Genomic DNA, 20,598 nt, shown 5'->3' with positions numbered 1-20,598 from the left:
TCCTACAGTGTGGAAGCAGGCCATTTAGCCCATCAAGTACACACTGACCCTCTAACAGCATTCCGCCCAGACCCATGCTCCTATCCTATAACCCTGCATTTCCCATGGCTAATGCACATACCTGGACACCATGAGATAATTTACCATGGCCAATCCACCCTAACCTGCACATCTTTAGACTGTGGGAGGAAACCCATGCAGACATGGGGAGAACGTGCAAACTCTACACAGTCACCTAAGGCTGGGATCGAACCCAAGTCCCTGGCACTGACAGGCAGCAGTGCTATCCACTGAGTCACCGTGCCACCCTGGTACTTGGGTGTGGTGTCATAAATTCCTGACACTGCTGATTTCTTGTCACTTCATGTAAGACAAAACAGCAAACGGCAGGAAAAACGGATTTCATTTTCTTATTCCTGGCTTCCCAGCAGAATCTTTGGAGAGCAAAAATTGTAATGATAAAAATGAGAGCTGGAGAAGATCATACAACCCCCACAAGCCTGCTCTGCTATTCAGTAATGTCATTGTTGTATTGTTGCCTGGATCCCAAAACAGGCAGGTAGCTTTAAGACATTTAGATGGCATTATGACATGATGTTCCAGTGTAAAGGTCTGACTTTTAGTGGCTGTAATCAAATGTGAGAACTTGTATTTATTTTAAACAAGTAATTTGGAAATCAAAATATTACTTTCAGTGTCAGCAATAGGGAAGCTGGTGCACTATTATAAAGACTCATCCAAACCAAGAGGAAAGGCAAAACACAGCCATTACTTAGGTTAGACAGTAATCCCAGGTGGGACTGCACTGTTGGAGGTCCATCTAGTGGGCAAGGTCCTTTCAGCCTTCTCTACTGGATGTATACTGGGATGTGAACATGCTGATGATGATGCAGTGTTCTCTTAAGATCACATGACACTATTTCAAGGAGAAGCTAAAGAATCTTCCCCATATCCTGGCAACATTTATTCTTCAAATCAATACCATCACCACCGTTACCATCAAGCCAGGGGATCAACCCTGGTTCCATGGAGAGTGCAGGAGGGCACACCAGGAGCAACACCAGGCATACCTGAAAAATGAAGTGTCAACCTGGTGAAGCTACCACACAGGACTACTTGCATGCCAAACAGCATTAGCAACAAGTGATAGGCAGAGCTATGCATTCCACAACCAATGGATCAGATCTAAGCTGCCACATTCAGTTGTGAATAGTAATTAAACAACTCACAAATATCTCCTTCCTCAATGATGGAAGAGCCTAGCACATCGTTGCAAAAGATAAGGCTGAAGCATTGACAGCAATCTTTGGCCAAGTGGATGATCCATTTCAATCTCCTGCAGTTGTCCATGGCACTCAGATACCAGTTTACACCCAACTGGAGATACTGGATACTGCAAAGGCTACGGGCCCTGACAACAATTCCAGCAATAGCACCAAAGACTTGTGCTCCAGAACTTGCCCCTTCCCTAGCCAAGCTGTTCCAGTACAGTTACAACACTGGCATCTACCCGACAATGTGAATAATTGCCCAGATATGTCCTGTACGCAAAAATCAGGTCAAATCCAACCTGGCTAATTACCACACCATCAGTCTACTCTCGATCATCAGTAAAGTGATGGAACATGTCATCAACTGCGCTATCATGCAGCACCTCCTCAGCAATGACGTGATCAGTGATGCCCAGTTTGGGTTCTGCCAGGGTCACTCAGCTCCTGACCTCATTACAGCCTTAGTTCAAACTTGGACCAAAGAGCTGAATTCCTAAGGGGAGGTCAGAGTGACAGCCTTTGATGATAAGGCTACATTCGAACAAAAGCAGCATCAAGGAACCCTAGCAAAACTGGAATCAATGGATATTGGGGGCAAAATCTCCTGTGGTTAGTTATACCTGAACTATAGGAAAATGGTCGTGGTTGTTGGAGGTCAGTCATCTCAGCTCCAGGACATCTCTGCAGGAGTTCCTCAGAGTAGTGTCCTAGGCCCAACCACCTTCAGCTGCTTCATCATTCATTCACCTTCGCTCCATCATAAAGTCAGAAGTGGGGATGTTTGCCAATGACTGCACAACGTTCAGCATCATTCATGACTCCTCAGGTACTGAAGCAGCACATGATAAAATGCAGCAAAACCTTGCCAATATCCAGGCAAGTAACATTCACACTACACATCTCCAACAAGAAACAATCTAACTACTGCCCCCTGATTCAATGGCATTCCATCATTGAATCCCCCACTATCAATAACCTGGCTGTTACCATTAACCAGAAACTGAACTAGACTCACCCCATAAACACAGTAGTTACAAGAGCAGGTCAGAGTTTAGGAATACTGCGGTGAATAACTCACCTCCTGATTCCCTATAGACTGTCCACCATCTACAAGGTACAAGTCAAGAGTGTGATGGAATACTCCCAACTTACCTGGATAAGTGCAGCTCTAGCTACAGCATCTGGACTACAGAAGTTCAAGAAAGCAGCTCACAACCACTTCTCAAGCCAGTGACACCCACATCCCATGAATGAATAAACAATCTCATTGACATGGTGGGGATTTCATTGGCAAGCTGAAGCATTGGTGAAAGTCTTGTGTTTCCTCTTTGATGTGAGGCTGAGTAAATATAATGCCTATCAGGCATTGGTGAGGCCTGGATTAGGACCTTGGGAGCAGAGGACCTGGCCAGTGAGTGCTGAGTTAATCAGAGGTCAGCAGTCCTTGCACTGGGTACCCAGGATCGTGGAGGACTAAGACACAATTGAATGATGTGTGTGCCTAGGGTTGGGGGCTGCAGGGACGAGGAGGCAGTGGTGTCAGAGCAAGGGCAAGGGCAAGGTGGGTGACTCACAATGGATGACACCCTTGCCCTATGCCTTTAATCAATGGAGGTGAGTAAACAATCAATCAGTATCCAGTCAAGGGAGCCCACAATGTCCCTGACAAACCACCCACACAAGTTAACCTGTTAGGCATACTGCATGGCCCCAGGCAGCTGGAGTACTGTCAGCGCCAGTGGGATGAGGTCTCTAATCGGCTACTCAAGTTGCCTCATTCATGGTGGCACAAGCAGGTCAACCATGAGATTTCCTGCCTAGAACACAATTCCCAGTGGAAGGGAAGTGGAGGCTTGGGTATGATATTAAGGGACAATTTGCGTACGACATGAGTTAACCCCTAAATCCATATGAAGTTCCAACTGGGATTAGAATGAGGTGGAAAGTTTTGGTACACTTCATGTTATTTAAGGCTCATTTTTTCATTTATTCTCATTCAAGAAAGCAGATGAAAGGTTAGTTAAACTGTATAAAAACACTCAGGTGCTGATGCAGCAGACAGAGTTTCTGTGTGAATGCAATGTGGCTGAAGCAGCATTAACCCTTTGGGAATGGAATTGGATTGGAATGGATTGGAAATGGAATGAGCGGGTGACCCTGTACCACAGAGAGAGAGAGAGAGAGAAAACAATGGGGTTTAGTCAAGGACAAGAATGAAGCTCAGGCTTCAGAGAGGAGTCATAGAGATAGACATGTACAGCATGGAAACAGACCCTTCGATCCGACTTGTCCATGACAGCCAAATATCCTAAATTAATCTAGTCCCATTTGCCAGCATTTGGCCCATATCCCTCTAAACTCTTCCTATTCATATACCCATCCAGATGCCTTTTAAATATTGTAATTGTACCAGCCTCCACCACTTCCTCTGGCAGCTCATTCCATACACACACCACCCTCTGTGTGAAAAAGTTGCCCCTGAGGTCTCTTTTAAATCTTTCCCCTCTCACCTTAAACCTATGCCCTCTAGTTTTTGACTCCCCCACCCTGGGAAAAAGACCTGTCTATTTACCCTATCTATGCACCTCATGGTTTTATAAACCTCTGAAGGTCACCCCTCAGCCTTCAATGTTCCAGGGAAGATAGCCCCAGCCTATAGCTCAAACCCTCCAATCCCAGCAACATCCTTGTAAATCTTTTCTGAACCCTTTCAAGTTTCACAACATCCTTCCTATAGCAAGGAGACCAGAACTGCATAGGATGGCTCCTGGGAAGAGGAAAGTGGAGAGAGCAGGGGAACAGGCACCTTGCCACTTTTAGCATGTGAAAAAAAAACAAGGTATTGTCTAAAACTGTCGATTTTGGAATTCAAGTGATGTACTGTCTACAACATCTAAATATCCAAAAGAATCCTTGTTGAGTTAGAATGCTGCCTCAGAATATTTTTTGGGATGGAGTCTCAAAACATTGTTCTGTTTATTGAACCATTGATCTGTATCAAGGCTCCTGAGATTATTTCTTAAATTGATCTACCACAACAATACTATACCAGTCTAATTAAATGCCTCTGCCATGTCTATGGGCAGAATGTTCCACACAGGATAGTTAAAATAAAACCCAGTTTGGTTATTTCCACAGTGCTGTCTGTGGGATCTTGCAGTGCGTAAATTGGCTGCCTCCTTTCCTACATTACAGCAAGCACTATGTTTGAGGCATTTCATCAGTTGTAAGTGACTTTGGGAGTGTGAGTCTGTGAAAGGCACAATGTAATAAACACAACATCTTGTTTCATCATGAGACACCCTAACACCCCGGCACTACTCCAAAAGTGGTTTCAAATGAAAAACGAAACAGCAAATATGCTTCATGATCCCAATTTAGTCAAAAAATCTTTTGGCAGCAATCTGATATATTTTTGTCTAAAAATAGTTTCAATGATATGATTATCTTACCCCTCTATCATTCTGTCCTTCACCACATAAGGCAGGCAGTTATATCTGATACTAGGACTTTTTCAGCTTGGAGGAACATAAAATAACTCAACGCAATAACACTTGGTATTGGCAGATTTGAGATCCCCTTTTCAGTGCCACAGGAATCTGATACTTGACATCACTGTTTAACCACAGATTAAACTTGATAACAAACAGTCTCATGCCTGTTACACGTCCAAGAAGAAACAAAAAACATTTTCAAACCAAAAACGTTTATTTAAATGTTCAAGTACAGGAAATCATTGTGCAAAAAGCAACACTGGTGAAAGTTAGTAAACAGAACACATTTCATTTTGCAACAGTTTGCACTAGTTGTACCATCTAGTTTATGTACACATACAAAGGCTTTAAATTCAGTAAATGTTTCATTTTACAAATTAATATATTTCAATGTGAAACAACCATAAGTCACAGTATTTGTAATTTATGACTATTTAAAAAGAAGGCACATTTTTATTTTGACGATAATATGCTGCTATAGGACACCAGTCTAGAAGCTGGTTCATTCAATATGGTGGGCAGGACATGTGTTCATATACAGAGCAAGGACAAACCTGATGCTGACTAATTTAACACAATGAAAGCAGTCCTACTCCTTCCAACATCTAGATTTACCCTCCTGCCCAACTGCAGCAGTGCCCAAAGCCAGAAGCTTTCTCCCAAACCAGAGTCCCCCAACATGCCACATATCCTCCTCTCCCAAGCTGTGGATAAATTGGCTTGTCACTGCTCTCAAACCTATGGCCTTCCCCTCCCCCAACCACCATGTGAACACCCATCATAGACAGTCTTTCTACAGTCTAAAAATTAGATTCTAAACCCTTTTACTAAAAATGCATAGCATGCAAATATTAAAATGTAATTGAAATAGAAGTTGTTCTGAAATGTATTTACTGATTGAGAAACCTGTTCCAAGACTCCGCCTAAAAATACGGCCACTTTTTGACACAGACAGATTGTAGATGGAGTATTTACATGGTGTGGTTTTCCAAGACCAAGATGTAGGCTTTGCTGCCTCTTCTCACATATCTATGAATTAACATGGTACAGGAAAAATATATTAGTCATGAATATTTGCAAAGAGAAGCTATATCAGTCAGCCCCTGCTTGAACATGTCTTCCAGCTGTATTGGAGCTTCTGGTAGCTGGTAACTGGTACCAGTGCAGTGTTAAATCTCTATACCCTGGCAAACTGGTCTCATCATTACCCAAGCCCATACACTTTCAACTGGGAAATGCCTCAAGTGTACAATTGAGCACCCAATGCCCTGCCACCTCCAAACATCACTGGGGCAGTGCAGTGGCCCAGTGGTTAGCACTGCTGCCTCACAGCACTAGGGACCTGGGTTCAATTCCAGCCTCAGATGACTGTCTGTGTGGACTTTGCATGTTTTCCTTATGTCTGCTTGGGTTTCCTCTAGGTGCTTGGGTTCTCACTCCACCCCCACAACAGGCCAAAGAGATGCAGAAATTTCTTCCAATAAAATGTTGGGAAAACTGAAGCCATCATTTACCTTTGCTGCTCCAAACTCTGTTGCTGAGCTACCCCTCCATCCATCTCCATGACACCAGTCTGAGTTGAAACCACTGTTTGCAATCTTGTTGTCACATTTGACCCTGCGATGAACGTACAACCTCACTTCTGCGCCATCACTAAGACTGCCTGTTCCTATCCCCATAACGTCATTGCGCATTGCCCATTGTGTATAGGGATATGTAGGCTAGGTGAATTAGCCATGGGACGTGCAGGGCTACAGGGATAGGGTAGGGAGTGGTTCTGGGTAGGACACTCTTCAGAGGGTTGGTGTGGTCTCAATGGGCCAAATGGCCTGCTTCCACTCCACACAGAAGTAATGAACAGGGTAATCTGAGCATAATACTATAACAGATCTCCATATATAGCTGAATGCTCTTCCATTTCATAATTCCATTGAGAAAGGTCTAGCAGATATTGGATTGGAAGAATTTTGCTAAATTAATTTAAAAGTTTGCATCACATTAATCTGGGGAGATCCATGTAAGCATATATCTTTGCATCTGAGATGAGAAGCGTTTTTACTCGGGATTATCAATGATGTATAGGATTATGGGGATGGGGAAGTAATGGCATTGAACTGTTTGATCAGTCATAACAGTATTGCTGATGGGCTAATGGTCTACTCCTATTCCTATGGTGCTATCACAATTGGAAACTGGAAAATGTTTTGCTAATCTATGTTTCTATTAGTCAGCACATTGAGAGCACACAATGGAAATGTCTTTGTGCTTGTTGCTACTGCAGCAAATAAAACAAAATACTCACTTTTTAAAGTTCTATCTAAATCAGCAATAAAGTCTTCCAATTCCTTGGTGTCGCCGAGCTTTGCTGCAAAAAAGATTGAAGCTTTTTAAACTGGGTTTGGCAATGTTTGATTTTCACCTGTTGGCAAGATGAGCTGCTGATTACATGTCTTGCTTTGTTTAAAAATCAGGATAGTGGTAGTGGACTGAACTTCTTAAAAAAAAAATGACCATTACAGCTGGCAGCTTATTGTGAGGAACTCGATTGGTATGCTCACACTACAGCAGGGGTAAGTGTTTTGGTAATATCATGAGCAATTCAGAGGACTGGGCTAATGCTCTGGGACTGTTGGTTCAAATTCCCACCAGGGCAGCTAATAAGTTTGAAATTGAAAGCCAGTGATGATGATGAAAGCATTCATTGTTGTAAAAACCCATCTGATTCACTAATGACCTTTAGCGAAGGAAATCTGCCATCCCTAGCTGGCCTGGCCTACACATGACTCCAGACCCATAGAAATGCAGCTGACTTCTAAACTGCTCTGAAATGGCCTGAGCAAGATATTCAGTTCAAGATAAGGATGGGTAATCAATGCCAGCCTTGCCAGTGATGCCCACATCCCTGACAAAGCTATGCACTCAGTTAATTTGGCAGGGCAAAAAAATAATAAATCAACATCACAAACTAATGAAATAACCCCTTCACCAAGTTTGACGTTTTTCCAACAAAAATTACTAGTTTACATGGCTCAGCACAAACTCCCGAAATCAACGCTTGGATAGTAAGGCCAATCAGCTAAGAGAGACAAGAATGAGAGAGAAAGCAACAATACCTTTAGGCGATGAAAGTGTGCAACTATTAAGCTTCTTGAAGTTGAAGCTGTCTCTCTGAAGTGAATCTGTACCTGTTTAAAAAAAAACAGTTAAGAACAGGAACTAACATACTGATCACTTAGCTAGAACATGCACATCAAAGAATGCTAACAGATGAAAAAGCGGGGACCAGTTTGCTGTGCAGCAGAGGTTCAAAACACCATAATCTTGCCCATCCAAGTGGAAAAAGTCATGCATTTTGTATACAGCATAGAATAATTAATTTCACAGCATGCAGGATACATTCGAGAATTAAGTGAAAAGGGTGGGTAGCTGAGAGAACAATGCAGAACAACTTGCCCCAACACGGCATTGAAACAACAGTAAATTGAAGTGTACAAGTTAGAGATGGTAATAGTCAGAGATAATAGAGAACAGCCAGCAACACACGGTAGTATCAACAGGAACGAAGCTCTGTGTTCAGTCTGATTTCAAAAGAAAAGAACTTATCAGCTCAGAAAAGGAGGGCAGAGAAGAGATCTTGCAGCAGATAGACAAGAAAGTCAAGGCAGTGGGGAAAATATATTTTGCGCATTAATTGGAGGTTGAGGGCATTAAACTGGTGAAACACCAATTTAGGTTTGATGTTTAGGAAATTCATCTTCTGGCGTGGAGAATGTTAGCCACAAGCATCTTCATGGAGTGGTAGAAATAGATCCTTAAATCAGTTTAAAGGACCATTAGATGCTGCACTTAGGCATCCAGGACTTTGGAACATGCACGCACGCACACACACCTTCCTCAGTATTGAATACTCACTGTCTGAGTCACTCATGCCACCATCACTAGTGCTTGTGCTGTTCCGCCTTTTCATGCATCTTAAATGTTCATCATATTGGAAATGTCTCTTGTCTGTGGGGGAGGCAAAATCCTCAATGACTGCATTAAACTCACAGAGGACAGCACTCAGATCTTCATCCTCCATCCTTGCTGCAACACAAACAAGACTTTAAGGTATAAAATTGTGGAAAGTGGCGCTAGTAACTACTCTAGAGTCCTAGACTAATACTGTAGCAGCACCGGTTCAAATCCACTACAGGAAGTGCCACAATTTAAATTCAGTGAACTGTAAGCATATAAAGCTGATCTCCATAACGGTGACCACAACAACTACTGTTGGCTAATGTTAAAACCAATCTAGTTCACTGACATCCTTTAGCGAACATGGGCGGCTCAGTGGTTATCACTGCTGCATCACAGCACCAGGTACCTGGGTTCGATTCCACCCTCTGGCGACTGTCTGTATGCAGTTTGCACGTTCTCCCCTGTGTGTGTGGATTTGCTTTGGTTTCCTTCCACAGTCCAAAGACATGCAGGTGAGGTGGATTGGCCATGCTAAATTGCCCATAGCATCCAGAGATGTGTAGGTTAGGTAGTTCAGTCATGGGAAATGCAGGCTTACAGGGACGAGGTGGGTCTGGGTGCAATACCCTTCAGAGGGTCAGTGTGGACTCACTGGGCCAAATGGCCTGCTTGCACACTGTAGGGATTCTATTCTATGTTTTTTTTTAGGCCTACATGTGACTCCGCCCCCAAGAACATGCATGACTCTCAACTGCCCTCAGAATCAGCAGGACAAGCCACTCAGTTCAAGGACAATTAGGGGTGAGTAACAAATGACAGCCTGACTAGTGACGACCACATCGCGCAAACGAAAAAGGACATGATGCGCACAGAAAGTCTCATTCAGCTAACAGCAGGAGTCCTTGAGCAGCTATCCCTCAGCAGCAAAGCTAAAACAATTGCAGAAGATTCTGCAGTCCTTTAGCAACAGAAAGGGCTAGAGAAATATTTTAGGTGCAATTTACCATCCAGGCTCGCAGCCCAAATGTTGGACAGTCACCCTTTTACTCCCCAAACAGCATGGCACTCATTTCTAAATCGCAACCTATGGGGTCAGCAGATTATCTAGATAGTCAGCTCAGTGCAGTACTGAAAGAGTGGCACACAGAGGCTTCACGTTACAGAGAAGATCTTACATAACGTTCCAAAAACTTGCCCCCAAAAGGTCTCTCGCGATTTCCGGGCCGAGTGGCTTCATTCTGCGCCGCAAGCTTTGCACCACTGTCCTCGCTCATAGTAGACCCAAACATGTTCTTTCTCAAACACAAAGTTGTTTTCTCCGTCCTTTCAGGATCCTTCAAACATGAGCCTACCCTAATGAACTCTCTCCTATCTGCCACATTAGATTGTAATGTCTATATACAGAAATCTCCCACCCCACCCCATCTTCTCTTTCACATTATAGACAGGAGGCAGGTTAAACAGGAATAGCTTCTCTCCCTACCTCTTCCTCCAAACCCTCTCCCACACTAATCTACCTTCTCTCTATAATCAGAAACCTCCCCTCCTCTCTTAACCTGCCCTCTGTCTATGAACAGGAATGTCCCCTCTCTCACGTTAATTCTGTATTAAACAGGAATCTCCCTCCTCTTCTTACTCGAGGGTCTATCCTTGCCCCCGCCGACAGTGAGATTGCAGCCTTGTGTTATTTGTAGGCGGTTTTGGAGCAGCAGGACCTGGGCAGAGAGAGTGTGTGAGGCACTCGGTGCCCGCACTTACATGCCGCTGTCTTCCTGCCCTGATGCGATTTCATCCCAGTGGCTTGCCCGAGCCTCGCTGTCTCTACAAACCTGTAACAAATCTCCTCATCTCCTCCCAGCCCCACGCATGCTTTTGTAGCAGAGGGCCCCGCCTCCTGGTTACGTCAACAGGGGGTTCCCCAGCCCCGCCCCCATCCGGTGACGTAGCGGCAGGATTCCCCCTTCTGCTGCCGGGGGTCTCCACTCCACAGCTGATATTGCACAGGAGACGGTACACATGGGGCAACACCCCTCCCGACTGGACAGCTCTTCTCTCTCTGCAGCAAAGTGAAGGCCGGCAACTCCTTACAATCACAGGGAGCGAGGAAATGTGTTTCCACTTGAGAACATGCGCCGCTAGATATAAAAATAAACTCAGCGGGGAGTTCAGGAGAACCTCCTTTACCCAGAAGAGGGCGGCGGGGATGTGGAATGCATAGATAAAAAAAAGAACAAACTACATGAGCGGGAAAACAGGGACGAGAAGGACACTCTGAGATGTGAGACATCTGGAATAGAAAGGTTGACATAGGCCTATTGGGCTGAATGGCCTGGTTCCCTGATGTAAACGTTTATATAATTATATGGCGAATCCACATATAACGTGGAGTGGTTAAGAATGAGATTTCTATCTGATTAAATATCAACGTTTGAGAATTTTTTAAAAATTATTTGTTCACAGGATGCAAACATGGCTGGCAAGGTTGCCCAGAGGACAGTTAAGAGTCAACCGCATTGCTGTGAGTCTGGAGTTACATGTAGGCCAGACCAGGTAAGGATGGCAGTTTCCTTCCCTAAATGGCATTAGTGAACCAGTTGGGTCCTGAATTGCATGCAATATTCCAAAAATGGCCTAACCAATGTCTTGCCCATGGGATGTGGCCGTTGCTGGCTAGGCCCAGCATTTACTGACGTAGTGATTGGAATGAGGGCTAGATCGATCCATTGACTGTGAGTTCCTTGATTGGGTGTGTTAACCTGGGCCAATCAGGGACCCCTGGCTGATAGATATAAACAGATGAGATGGCCTTTCTGTGGCACGGTGGTAGTGACCCTATCGCTGGACCAAGAGGCCCTGGGTTCAAGTCCCACCTGCTCCAATGACACGTAATAACATCTCTGAACAGGTTGATTAGAATTTTTTTTCCTCTTAGAGAAAAAGTATAGACAGACAATTCAGAAAGTCTCTTCATTCTAGGGACTAGCTGTGAGCTGGTCAGAGTCCATACTTGTGCACATGTAAATAAAAGGTGATTTGGTGATGGGATGCCAGCCTTTGAGCAGTTATTTCAATTACCCATCCCTTATTGCCCTCTAAAGGTGATGGTGAGCTGCCTTCTTGAACTGTCACAGTTTATGTGAACGCTACAGCACTTAGAGCAAGTTCTGGGACTTTCTCCCAGTGACATTTGTGACAATGCTGTGACTTTAAGAGGTGTTTTTTGTTCCTTTTTTTGAAGAGAGGTTTTAAGGCAGAGCCACCAAGCAGTCTACCGGAGCCGCTAGAGTAAACAGCCTGTGATGGTTTGGTTTTTTTTAAAAATTGGAACAATTGAAGCGGTCTCAATGGGTATGGTCAAGCTCTCACAGAATCAGGATTTTTCGTTTAAGCTTTCAGCAGTTGCTGTTGGAGTTTTGACAAAGTGGAAGCTATTTTTTCCCTCTCTCATTTACAACCAAAAGCTGGGGGTTTTCTTCCTGCTACTGGAGTTGCATGTGAGACAATCTGTTTTCTAAATTTGTCTTTTGCCAAGTGTGTGTTTAAGGTATGTTATGATATTGGAGCAGTTCATTAGTAATATTTAGTGTATCTATTATTCTGTTAATTAAACACCTTACATTTACTTTTAAAATAAGTAAAAGGTAGGGTCTAGACCATCTTCTGAATATTTTAAGGGGGTTTGGTGTGGTTCGTAACAAATGGGGGGCTTCTGTCGGGATCAAAATTTCTAATTCCAGGTTGGGTTTAGGATATTGGACTCAAAGATAGTGAGTGGTGGGTGTTAGTGTTTTTTCTTTGGGTTTTGTATTTGGTTGTTTTAAACAGGGTGTACCTTGTGTGGTACTGACTCTTGCAGTCTCTAAGAGTTTTCTGGAGGTGAAAAAAGTCACCTTGGATGTTTTACAGAAAGTGAGCAAGGCTAAACTTTTGGAACTGGCAAGCAAGTTGAAGTTGGAGTTGCCTGTGTCTGTGAGGCAAAGGGAGATAAATGTAGCAATAGCTCAATAATTACAATTACCAGGAATGTGTAGTGATTGTAATGAGGTCAGCCAGATGGATCTCATAGAACATGAGTTCCCTGATTGGAGCTGTTAATCTGGTCCAATCAGGGAGCCCTGGCTGACAGATAAGAACAGGAATATCAGAGGTTCAGTTCACTCTGTCAGCCAGCTTTGAAGGAGCTGAATCAGTTTTGTTACAAAGCAGAGGTTGACCCCCACCCCCCCCTCTGAGAACTAGCACTGAAACCCTCAAAGAGGAGTACCTTGCTCTATAATCCATAAAGAGAATGTGAAAAGTGGTGTAACCTTCCTTTCAGCAATTTCTAGTGGTTAAATAAAATCAATCCCTGACACTCACTTTAAAATCAACAAGTAACAATTGTTTATCTAACTCTAACAGCGAACAAAATAACTAAATTATTAACAAGCCAAATAAATCCCTTTTAACTACTAACTATTCCCGAATAAAACGAGATTCTAATTGTATACTGTTCCAATAAGTCCCACTTATATAAAACAAAATTAGTCTCTCGTAATTACAGCCAGGTCTTCCAGAATTTTCTGTGCCTTCTCTTTTGATTCGTCTGTCAGGAATGTTAACTAGTTGTGCCAAGGGTACCTTTGTTATTTAGGTGGTGCTTTCTCTAAAACAGAAAGGAGACTGTGAGAGCCAGTGGTTCTCTCTTGAGAGATGATGGCTGTTAGCTTGGCAGATGGCAGTTAGTTCTGGGTCTTTGTTCAAGTGCCCCCTTCTTTTTATACCCTCAATGATATATCAATTTTTCTTACAATAGGATTGGTCCTATGTTGTCAAAACCATCAGAATGAAATTTAATAGATTTTTTGTATCTAAGTACCTGGTTCAAATTGATTGGCTAAATTTAAAAGTCTGTTGTCTTGGTGGAAAGTGCTGCTTGGCCTGCTAACTGTACAGCCTGTCAGTACAAATGTTTGAATTCAGGTGCTGTCTGTGTACTTGCAAACTTTCAAGCCGCTACTCTCAGACATCTATTTTAAATCTCTAAGCTCAGAAAAAAAGCACATGATCTTTTAAAAGGACCACACAATGCTTTCCCCCCTAACATTTTACAAACACCAAATTCCAACTTCTTGTCTCCCAATTCATAAGTACCTTACTCAACTTCGCAGCAGTGTCAAGGACTCTCCACATGTAACTAAAGGGTGACTTAGTGACAGGATACTGGCCTCTGTGGAGTTATTTCAGTGGTGATGAGAGAAAAGCATGCTCCTGAAGAAATTCACTCGCAACCGTTGTCTTTGAGTTGGGGAAGTATTATTTGAACTTTCGTTCTGAGGAAGGGTCACCGGACCGGAAACATTAATTCTGATTTCTCCCCACAGATGCTGCCAGATCTGCTGAGCTTTTCCAGCAATTTCTGTTTTTGTTGTATTTGGGAAGCTTGACCTGTTTGATCCTGTCATCGAAGACTGGGCCCAGTATGTGGGAAGAATGAGTTATTTTCTCTGGGAAAATACATTGGGCAGATGGAAACAATGGGTAATTATTCTGACAGCTTGTGGACACACGGCTTATTCGGTTATTACGAGCCTAACTTTCCCTGAGGCACCAGGTACTAAAACCTTTCAAGAGTTGACAGATTTGGTTAAGGAAAATTCTCACCCCAAACCTCCTCTAATTCTGAGATGCTATCAGTTATACTTGGCAGTTCGAGAACCAGGAGAATCCGTATCAGGACTTTTGACGAGATAAAGATGACTGACAGAGGGATGTGAATTTGATTTAACCCTGAATGAGATGCTAAGACCCCAGCTGGTATGTGGGATTAATGACGTAACCATGCAAAAGCGCCTATTAGCTGTGGCCCAACAGGACTTCAAATAGGCACTACAACTGGCTTTATCATTGGAAAATGCCACAAGTGGAGCATATGCAGAAAATGCCAATGGAAGTGGGCACCCTTGCCAGGCTGACTGACCTTGGGGGATAATACTTGAGTGAAGACAGTTGCATAGCTTCACTCAGGACATATCCTTAACAGAGGGGGCTGTAGGTCAGCCCACAGCAAAACCCCAAAACAAAGTCAAGCTCCAGCCAAATGGTTAAAATGTTCCTCAGGATCTGGGCTGGCAAGCCATTGCAGTTGCTGCCAGTATGTGGACTTGATACAGTAAAAGAATACCACTAGGCCTAAACTGGGAAAGTGAACTCATAGGTCAGTATCCAGGAGAGTGCACACCTTGGAAAATCTGCCTACATCTGGTTTGAACCAGTTATACTGCTAAGCAACATCCAAATCAGAACCAATCAAAATCACTGTGTGGTTAAATGATCACTCGGGTCTAATGGATGTTATAGAGTTATTGAGTCATAGAGTCATACAGCATGGAAACAGACCATTCAGTCCAACTAGTCCACCAATGTTCCCAAACTAAACTAGTCCCACCTGCCTGCATTTGGCCCATTCCCCTCCAAACATTTCCTATTTATCCAAATGTCTTTCAAATTTTGTAAATATACCTTCATCCGCCACCCCTTCTGGCAGATCATTCAACACACAAACCACTCTAATGTGTAAAAAAGTTGTCCTTCATATCCTTTTTAAAACTTTCTCCTTTCACCTTAAAAATATGTCCCCTAGTTTTGAACTCCCTCACCCTAGAAAGAAGAAAGTTGCTATTCACCTTATCTATGCCCCTCATGATTTTATAGACCTCTATTATGTCATCCCTCAACCTCCTATGCTTCAGTGAATAATGCCCCAGCCTATCTGTCCAACATTTATAATTCAAACCTTCCATTCCCAGCAACATCCAGATAAATGTTTTCTGAACCTTCTCCATTTTAATAATATTCTGTCCAACAGTGGGCGGCAGAGAGACGTCACTGAGGATGCATTCTGGGAGCCATTGGACTGTTCCGTATCACCTGTTCCATATCACCTGTCCTTCATGGAGAAATTTGCAAAGAAAAGCACCTTTGACTACAGGTCCATCAGGAAGTGGTCAGCGCGTAGCATCCTCGAGACCCTGAAGGAAAAGGAGAGGGTGGATCCTATTGGGTTGTTCCCTGAGCAGACTGTCAAAGTCATTTGGCAGAATGCCTCATCACCAGAACTTTCCAACAAGCACCAGGACATTACTTGGCTGATGGTGAGAGGAGCACTACTTGTGAGATCCTTCAAGTATGCCCCATCAGTCTGCGAGACCACATGCTGCTTTTGAAACAGCTGCGGAGGTAGGGGCGGTAAGGTTAGACTGTCACACATCTCTTGCTGGAATGTGCCTTTGCAAAGGAAGTCTGGAGAAAGATGCTGTGGTTTTTGTCGAGGTTCGTCCCAAGCAGATCTGTGATGCAGGACCCGATGCTCTATGGTCTGTTCGCACTCTAAGACAAACATCGACTGCAGCTGGAGGACCATCAACTCCGGGGATGACGCTCCTTAGTCTGCCTGAAACTTGTTCGTCTTCCAGAACAAGGAGTTGACCCAGACTGAGCGTTGCAGACTGGCACATGCCAAGGTCCTGGACAAATTGCTAAGGAACACACTAAAGCATAAATAAAGAATAAAGTATATCATTGAAATATAAATTACTCATGAGGAAGAATGTCACATCTGCACTCAGGACATACTGTAGGGCTCATCTACTGAGGGAATGTGGGTAGGGCTCAAAAATAAGATGGGTGCAATTACTTTGATGGGATGATATTATAGGCCTCCCAACAGCCACCGAGACATTGAGGAACAAATATGTAGTCAGATTATGGAAAGATGCAATAAGAACAGGGTTGTCTTAGTAGGTGACTTTAACTTCACCAGTATTGACTGGGACTCCCTTACAGCAAGAGGCTTAGACGGGACAGAATTTGTTAGATGCATCCAAGAGGGTTTCTTGAAACAGTGTGTGGATAGTCCAACGAGAGGAGGGACCATACTTGACCTTGTATTGGCTAGTGACCCTGGTCAGGTGACTGACCTTAGTGTGGGAGATCATTTTGCAAACAGTGATCACAACTCCTTAAGTGTTAAGAGATAACAAGGTGTAGAGCTGGATGAACACAGCAGGTCAAGCAGCATCAGAGGAGCAGGAAAGCTGACGTTTTGGGTCTGGACCCTTCTTCAGAAATGGGGGAGAGGAAGGGGATTCTGAAATAAATAGAGAGAGGGGGGAGGTGGATGGAAGATGGATTCAAGAGACTAAAACACCATTCAAGGATAAAGGAGGGAAGTTGTGCTTGGAGACAGAGATTATGGACGAGATCTTAAATGAGTATTTGCGCGGTATTCACCCAAGAGGAGGACATGGAGGGTAGTGAGATTAATGTGGAGCATGCTAATATGCACTTTGAGATCAAGAGAGAAGTGGTGTTTAGTTTCTTGAAGAGCATTGAGGTGGATAAGTCTCCATGGCCCTATGGAATCTACCCCAGGTTATTGAGAGGGGCAAGAAAGGAGATTGCTGGGGCCTTGACCATGATCTTTGTATCCTTGGTAGCCACTGGACAGGTCCTGGAGGACTGGCGAGCAGCTAATATTGTTCCTCTGTTCAAGAAGGGAAATAGGGATAATCTAGGAAACTATAGACCACTGAGTCTCACATTGGTGGTTGGGAAGCTACTGGAGAGAATTCAAAGGGATAGGATTTACAAGCATTTGGAAAAGCATGGTCTAATTAGGGACAGTCAGCATGGCTTTGTGCGGGGCAGGTCATGTCTTACTAAGTTGATTGAATTTTTCAAGGAGGTGATGAAGGCGATTGATGAGGATAGAGCAGTGGATGTTATCTACATGGATTTCAGTAAGGCTTTCGACAAGGTCCCTCATGGTAGGCTAATCCAGAAGATTAAGATGCATGGGATCCAGTGTCTTCGCTGCTCGGATTCAGAATTGGCTTGCTCATAGAAGGCAGAGGTGGTGGAAGGGTGTTTTTCTGGCTGGAGATCCGTGACTAGTGGTGTTCTGCAGGAATACATACTGGGACCTCTGCTGTTTGTGATATATATATAAATGACTGCATGAAAATATAGATGGGTGGGTTAGTAAGTTTGCAGACTATACAAAGATTGGTGGAGTTGTGGATACTGTAGAAGGTTGTCAAAGGATACAGCTGGATATAGATCAGTTGTAGATATGGGTGGAGAAATGGCAGATGGAGTTTAATCTGGGCAAGTGCGAGTACTGCACTTTGGGAGATCCACTGTTAAGGGAAAGTATACAGTTAATGGCAGGACCCTGAACAGCACTGATGTACAGAAGGATCTTGGGGTTCAAGTCCATAGCTCCCTGAAAGTGACCACACAAGTAGACAATGTGGTAAAGAAGGCATATGGCATGCTTGCCTTTATTGGTTAAGGCATTGAATACAAGAGTCAGGATGTCATGTTACAGCTTTATAAGCCTTTGGTTAGGCCACACTTGGAGTACTGTGTTCAGTTCTGGTCACCACACTACAGGAAGTATATGGAGACTTAGGAGAGGTGCAGAAGAGGTTTACCAAGATGCTGCCTGGATTAGAGGGTATGAGCTATAAGGACAGGCTAGAAAATTCATGTTGTTTTCTTTGGAGCAGCGCAGGCTGAGGGGAGACTTGATAGAAGTCTATAACATTATGAGATGCATGGATAGGGTTGACGGTCAGAATCTTTTTCCCAGATTTGAAATGTCCAATACTAGAGGGCATGCATTTAGGGTGAGAGGGGAAAGTTCAAAGGAGATGTGAGGGGCAAAGCTTTTACACAGAGAGTGGTAGGAGTCTGGAACGCAGTGCCAGGGGTGGTGGTAGAGGCAGATACGATAGTGGCATTTGAGGGGCTTTTGGATAAGCACATGAAAATGCAAGAATGAAGGGATATGGACCAAGGGCAGGCAGAAAGGATTAGTTTAATTTGGCGTCATGTTCAGCACAACATCATGGGCTTAAGGGCTCGTTCCTGCGCTGGACTGTTTTATGTTCTATGTTCTATAACAGGGTGACCAGAACTGGACAAAGTATTCCAGAAGAGGCCTCACCAACATCCTGTACAACCTAATATGACGTCCCAATTCCAATACGCAAAGACCTGAGCAATGAAAGCAAGCATGTCAAATGCCTTTTTAACCATCCTGTCTACCTGTGATGCAAATTTCAAAGAATTATTACCCGAACCCCTAGGTCTCTCTGTAACACTGTCTAACAGCCCACCATTAATTGTGTAAGTCCTGCCCTTGTTTGTTTTACCAAAATGCAATGCCTCGCATTTATCCAGATTGAACTTCATCTGCCGCTCCTCAACCCATTGTCCCAATTGATCAAGATCTCTTTGTAATTTTAGATAACCTTCTTCACTGTCCACAATACCTCCAATTTTGGTGTTATTTGCAAACTTACTAACCATGCCTCCTACATTCTCATCCAAGTGACAAACAGAAGTGGACCCAGCACCGATCCCTGTGAGCGCCGCTAGTCACAGGCCTCCAGTTTGAAAAGCAGCCCCACCACAAAAGCCCTCTGTCTCCTACCGTGAAGCCAATTTTGTCTCCAATTGGCAAGATCACCCTGAATCCCACTTTAATAATTAATCTACCATGTGGAACCTTGTCAAAGGCTTCACTGAAGTGCATACTATAGGTAATACCGGCTTGGCTGATTCAGTGATCACAGAATCAGTCTTTAATAAAATTCGCTCTGGGCTCCCACCCTTAAGTTTGCGCAAGATCCTGGCTAGACTGAGAACCTGTATTGGGGAACCTTTACAGATTAAGGGTACAACTTTGGTTCCTGTCCCTTACGAGAAGCAGCTGGTTCAGTTACCACTGATTGTACTAAAAGGCTCTGACCAAGCTTCATGGGGTGAAATTTGTTGAGAAAGATTCACCTCGATTGGCTCAACATGTTTCGATTAGAAAATGGTTGCCTGACTGAGGTCCTAATCAGCTACCCAGAAGGTATTCAGGAAGGTCTAGGGACTATCAGAGGAGCCAAGGCAACTTGCATGTTGACCAGGAAGCAATTCCCTGATTCTGCAAGGCCTGCCCAGTGCCATTTCTCTTACAGGCAAAAGTAGAGGCAGAAATCGGGAGGCTGGAAAGTGAAGGGATCATCAAATCAATCCAATTTGCAGATCGGGCAGCACCAGTTGTACTAATTGTGAAGCTCGATGTGTTGGTTTGCCTTTGTGAGGATTTCAAGCAAACAGTAAACTACTTCTTGCAGCTGGATAAATACCCAACACTTGCACAGAGGATTTATACACAAAGCTGGCAGAGGATGGGAGGGCTGTCCTTCACAAAGCTGGACATGAGCCATGTATACTTGCAATTGCGGTTAGATGAGGGTTCCCAGAGGTTCACTACAATTAATTGTACCAATAGTTGAGATTGCCATTTGAGGTAGCGTCAGCCTGCGGAATTTTTCAGTGGATGATGGAGAACATTTTACAAGATCGCTATTTATTTGGATGATGTGCTAATAACAGGGAAGATCAATAAGGAGAACTTAGAGAATTTGGACATAGTCCTTAAATGTTTCTCCCAGGCGGGCCTTAGAAGGGAAAAATATATGTTCAAGGCTCCGCAAGTCACCTATTTGGGCTACAGAGTTGACAAGACCAGGGTAGTATTAGATCATAGATGGCCCAATGGAGAGGAACACCTAAGGACGTATGCATCTAGGATTTTGACTAATGCAGAGCATCAATACTCCCAGATAGAGAAGGAAGGTTTGACGGTCATATTTGGAGTCAGGAAATTGCACCAATGCCTTTACAGATGTAAATTTGTAATAATAACAGACCACAAACCCCTGCTAGGTCTACATAAAGAAGGCAAGGCAGTGCTGCCCATAACTTCAGGTGGAATTCAGTGGTGGTCTCTAATACTAAGCAGGTATAATTACAAGTTGGAGCACTGTCCAGGA

The 20,598-nt window shown here is 43.7% G+C and overlaps 1 protein-coding gene and 1 long non-coding RNA gene across 2 annotated transcripts; one reads left to right on the top strand and one right to left on the bottom strand.

Annotated features, from left to right (window-relative positions):
• Nucleotides 1-4,960: 4,960 nt before the first annotated feature.
• On the bottom strand, nt 4,961-10,613 carry rgcc (regulator of cell cycle). Its single transcript, XM_020527812.2, has 5 exons — nt 10,481-10,613; nt 8,678-8,848; nt 7,879-7,950; nt 7,068-7,130; nt 4,961-5,794 (listed from the first exon to the last, which is right to left on the bottom strand). Exons 1-5 carry the CDS (start codon nt 10,512-10,514, stop codon nt 5,787-5,789), a joined length of 348 nt encoding a protein of 115 aa, XP_020383401.1. The 5' UTR covers nt 10,515-10,613; the 3' UTR covers nt 4,961-5,786.
• Nucleotides 10,196-15,733, top strand: LOC125484477. Its single transcript, XR_007263324.1, has 3 exons — nt 10,196-11,022; nt 11,183-11,272; nt 15,570-15,733. It is a non-coding gene; the product is annotated as an uncharacterized LOC125484477 (long non-coding RNA).
• Nucleotides 15,734-20,598: the final 4,865 nt, after the last annotated feature.

The sequence above is a fragment of the Rhincodon typus genome, chromosome 11, assembly GCF_021869965.1.
Source record: "Rhincodon typus isolate 14 chromosome 11, sRhiTyp1.1, whole genome shotgun sequence".
Taxonomy (NCBI): domain Eukaryota; kingdom Metazoa; phylum Chordata; class Chondrichthyes; order Orectolobiformes; family Rhincodontidae; genus Rhincodon; species Rhincodon typus.
The sequence above is the reverse complement of the archived record's forward strand: the minus strand, read 5'-3'. Positions and strand labels throughout refer to the sequence as shown.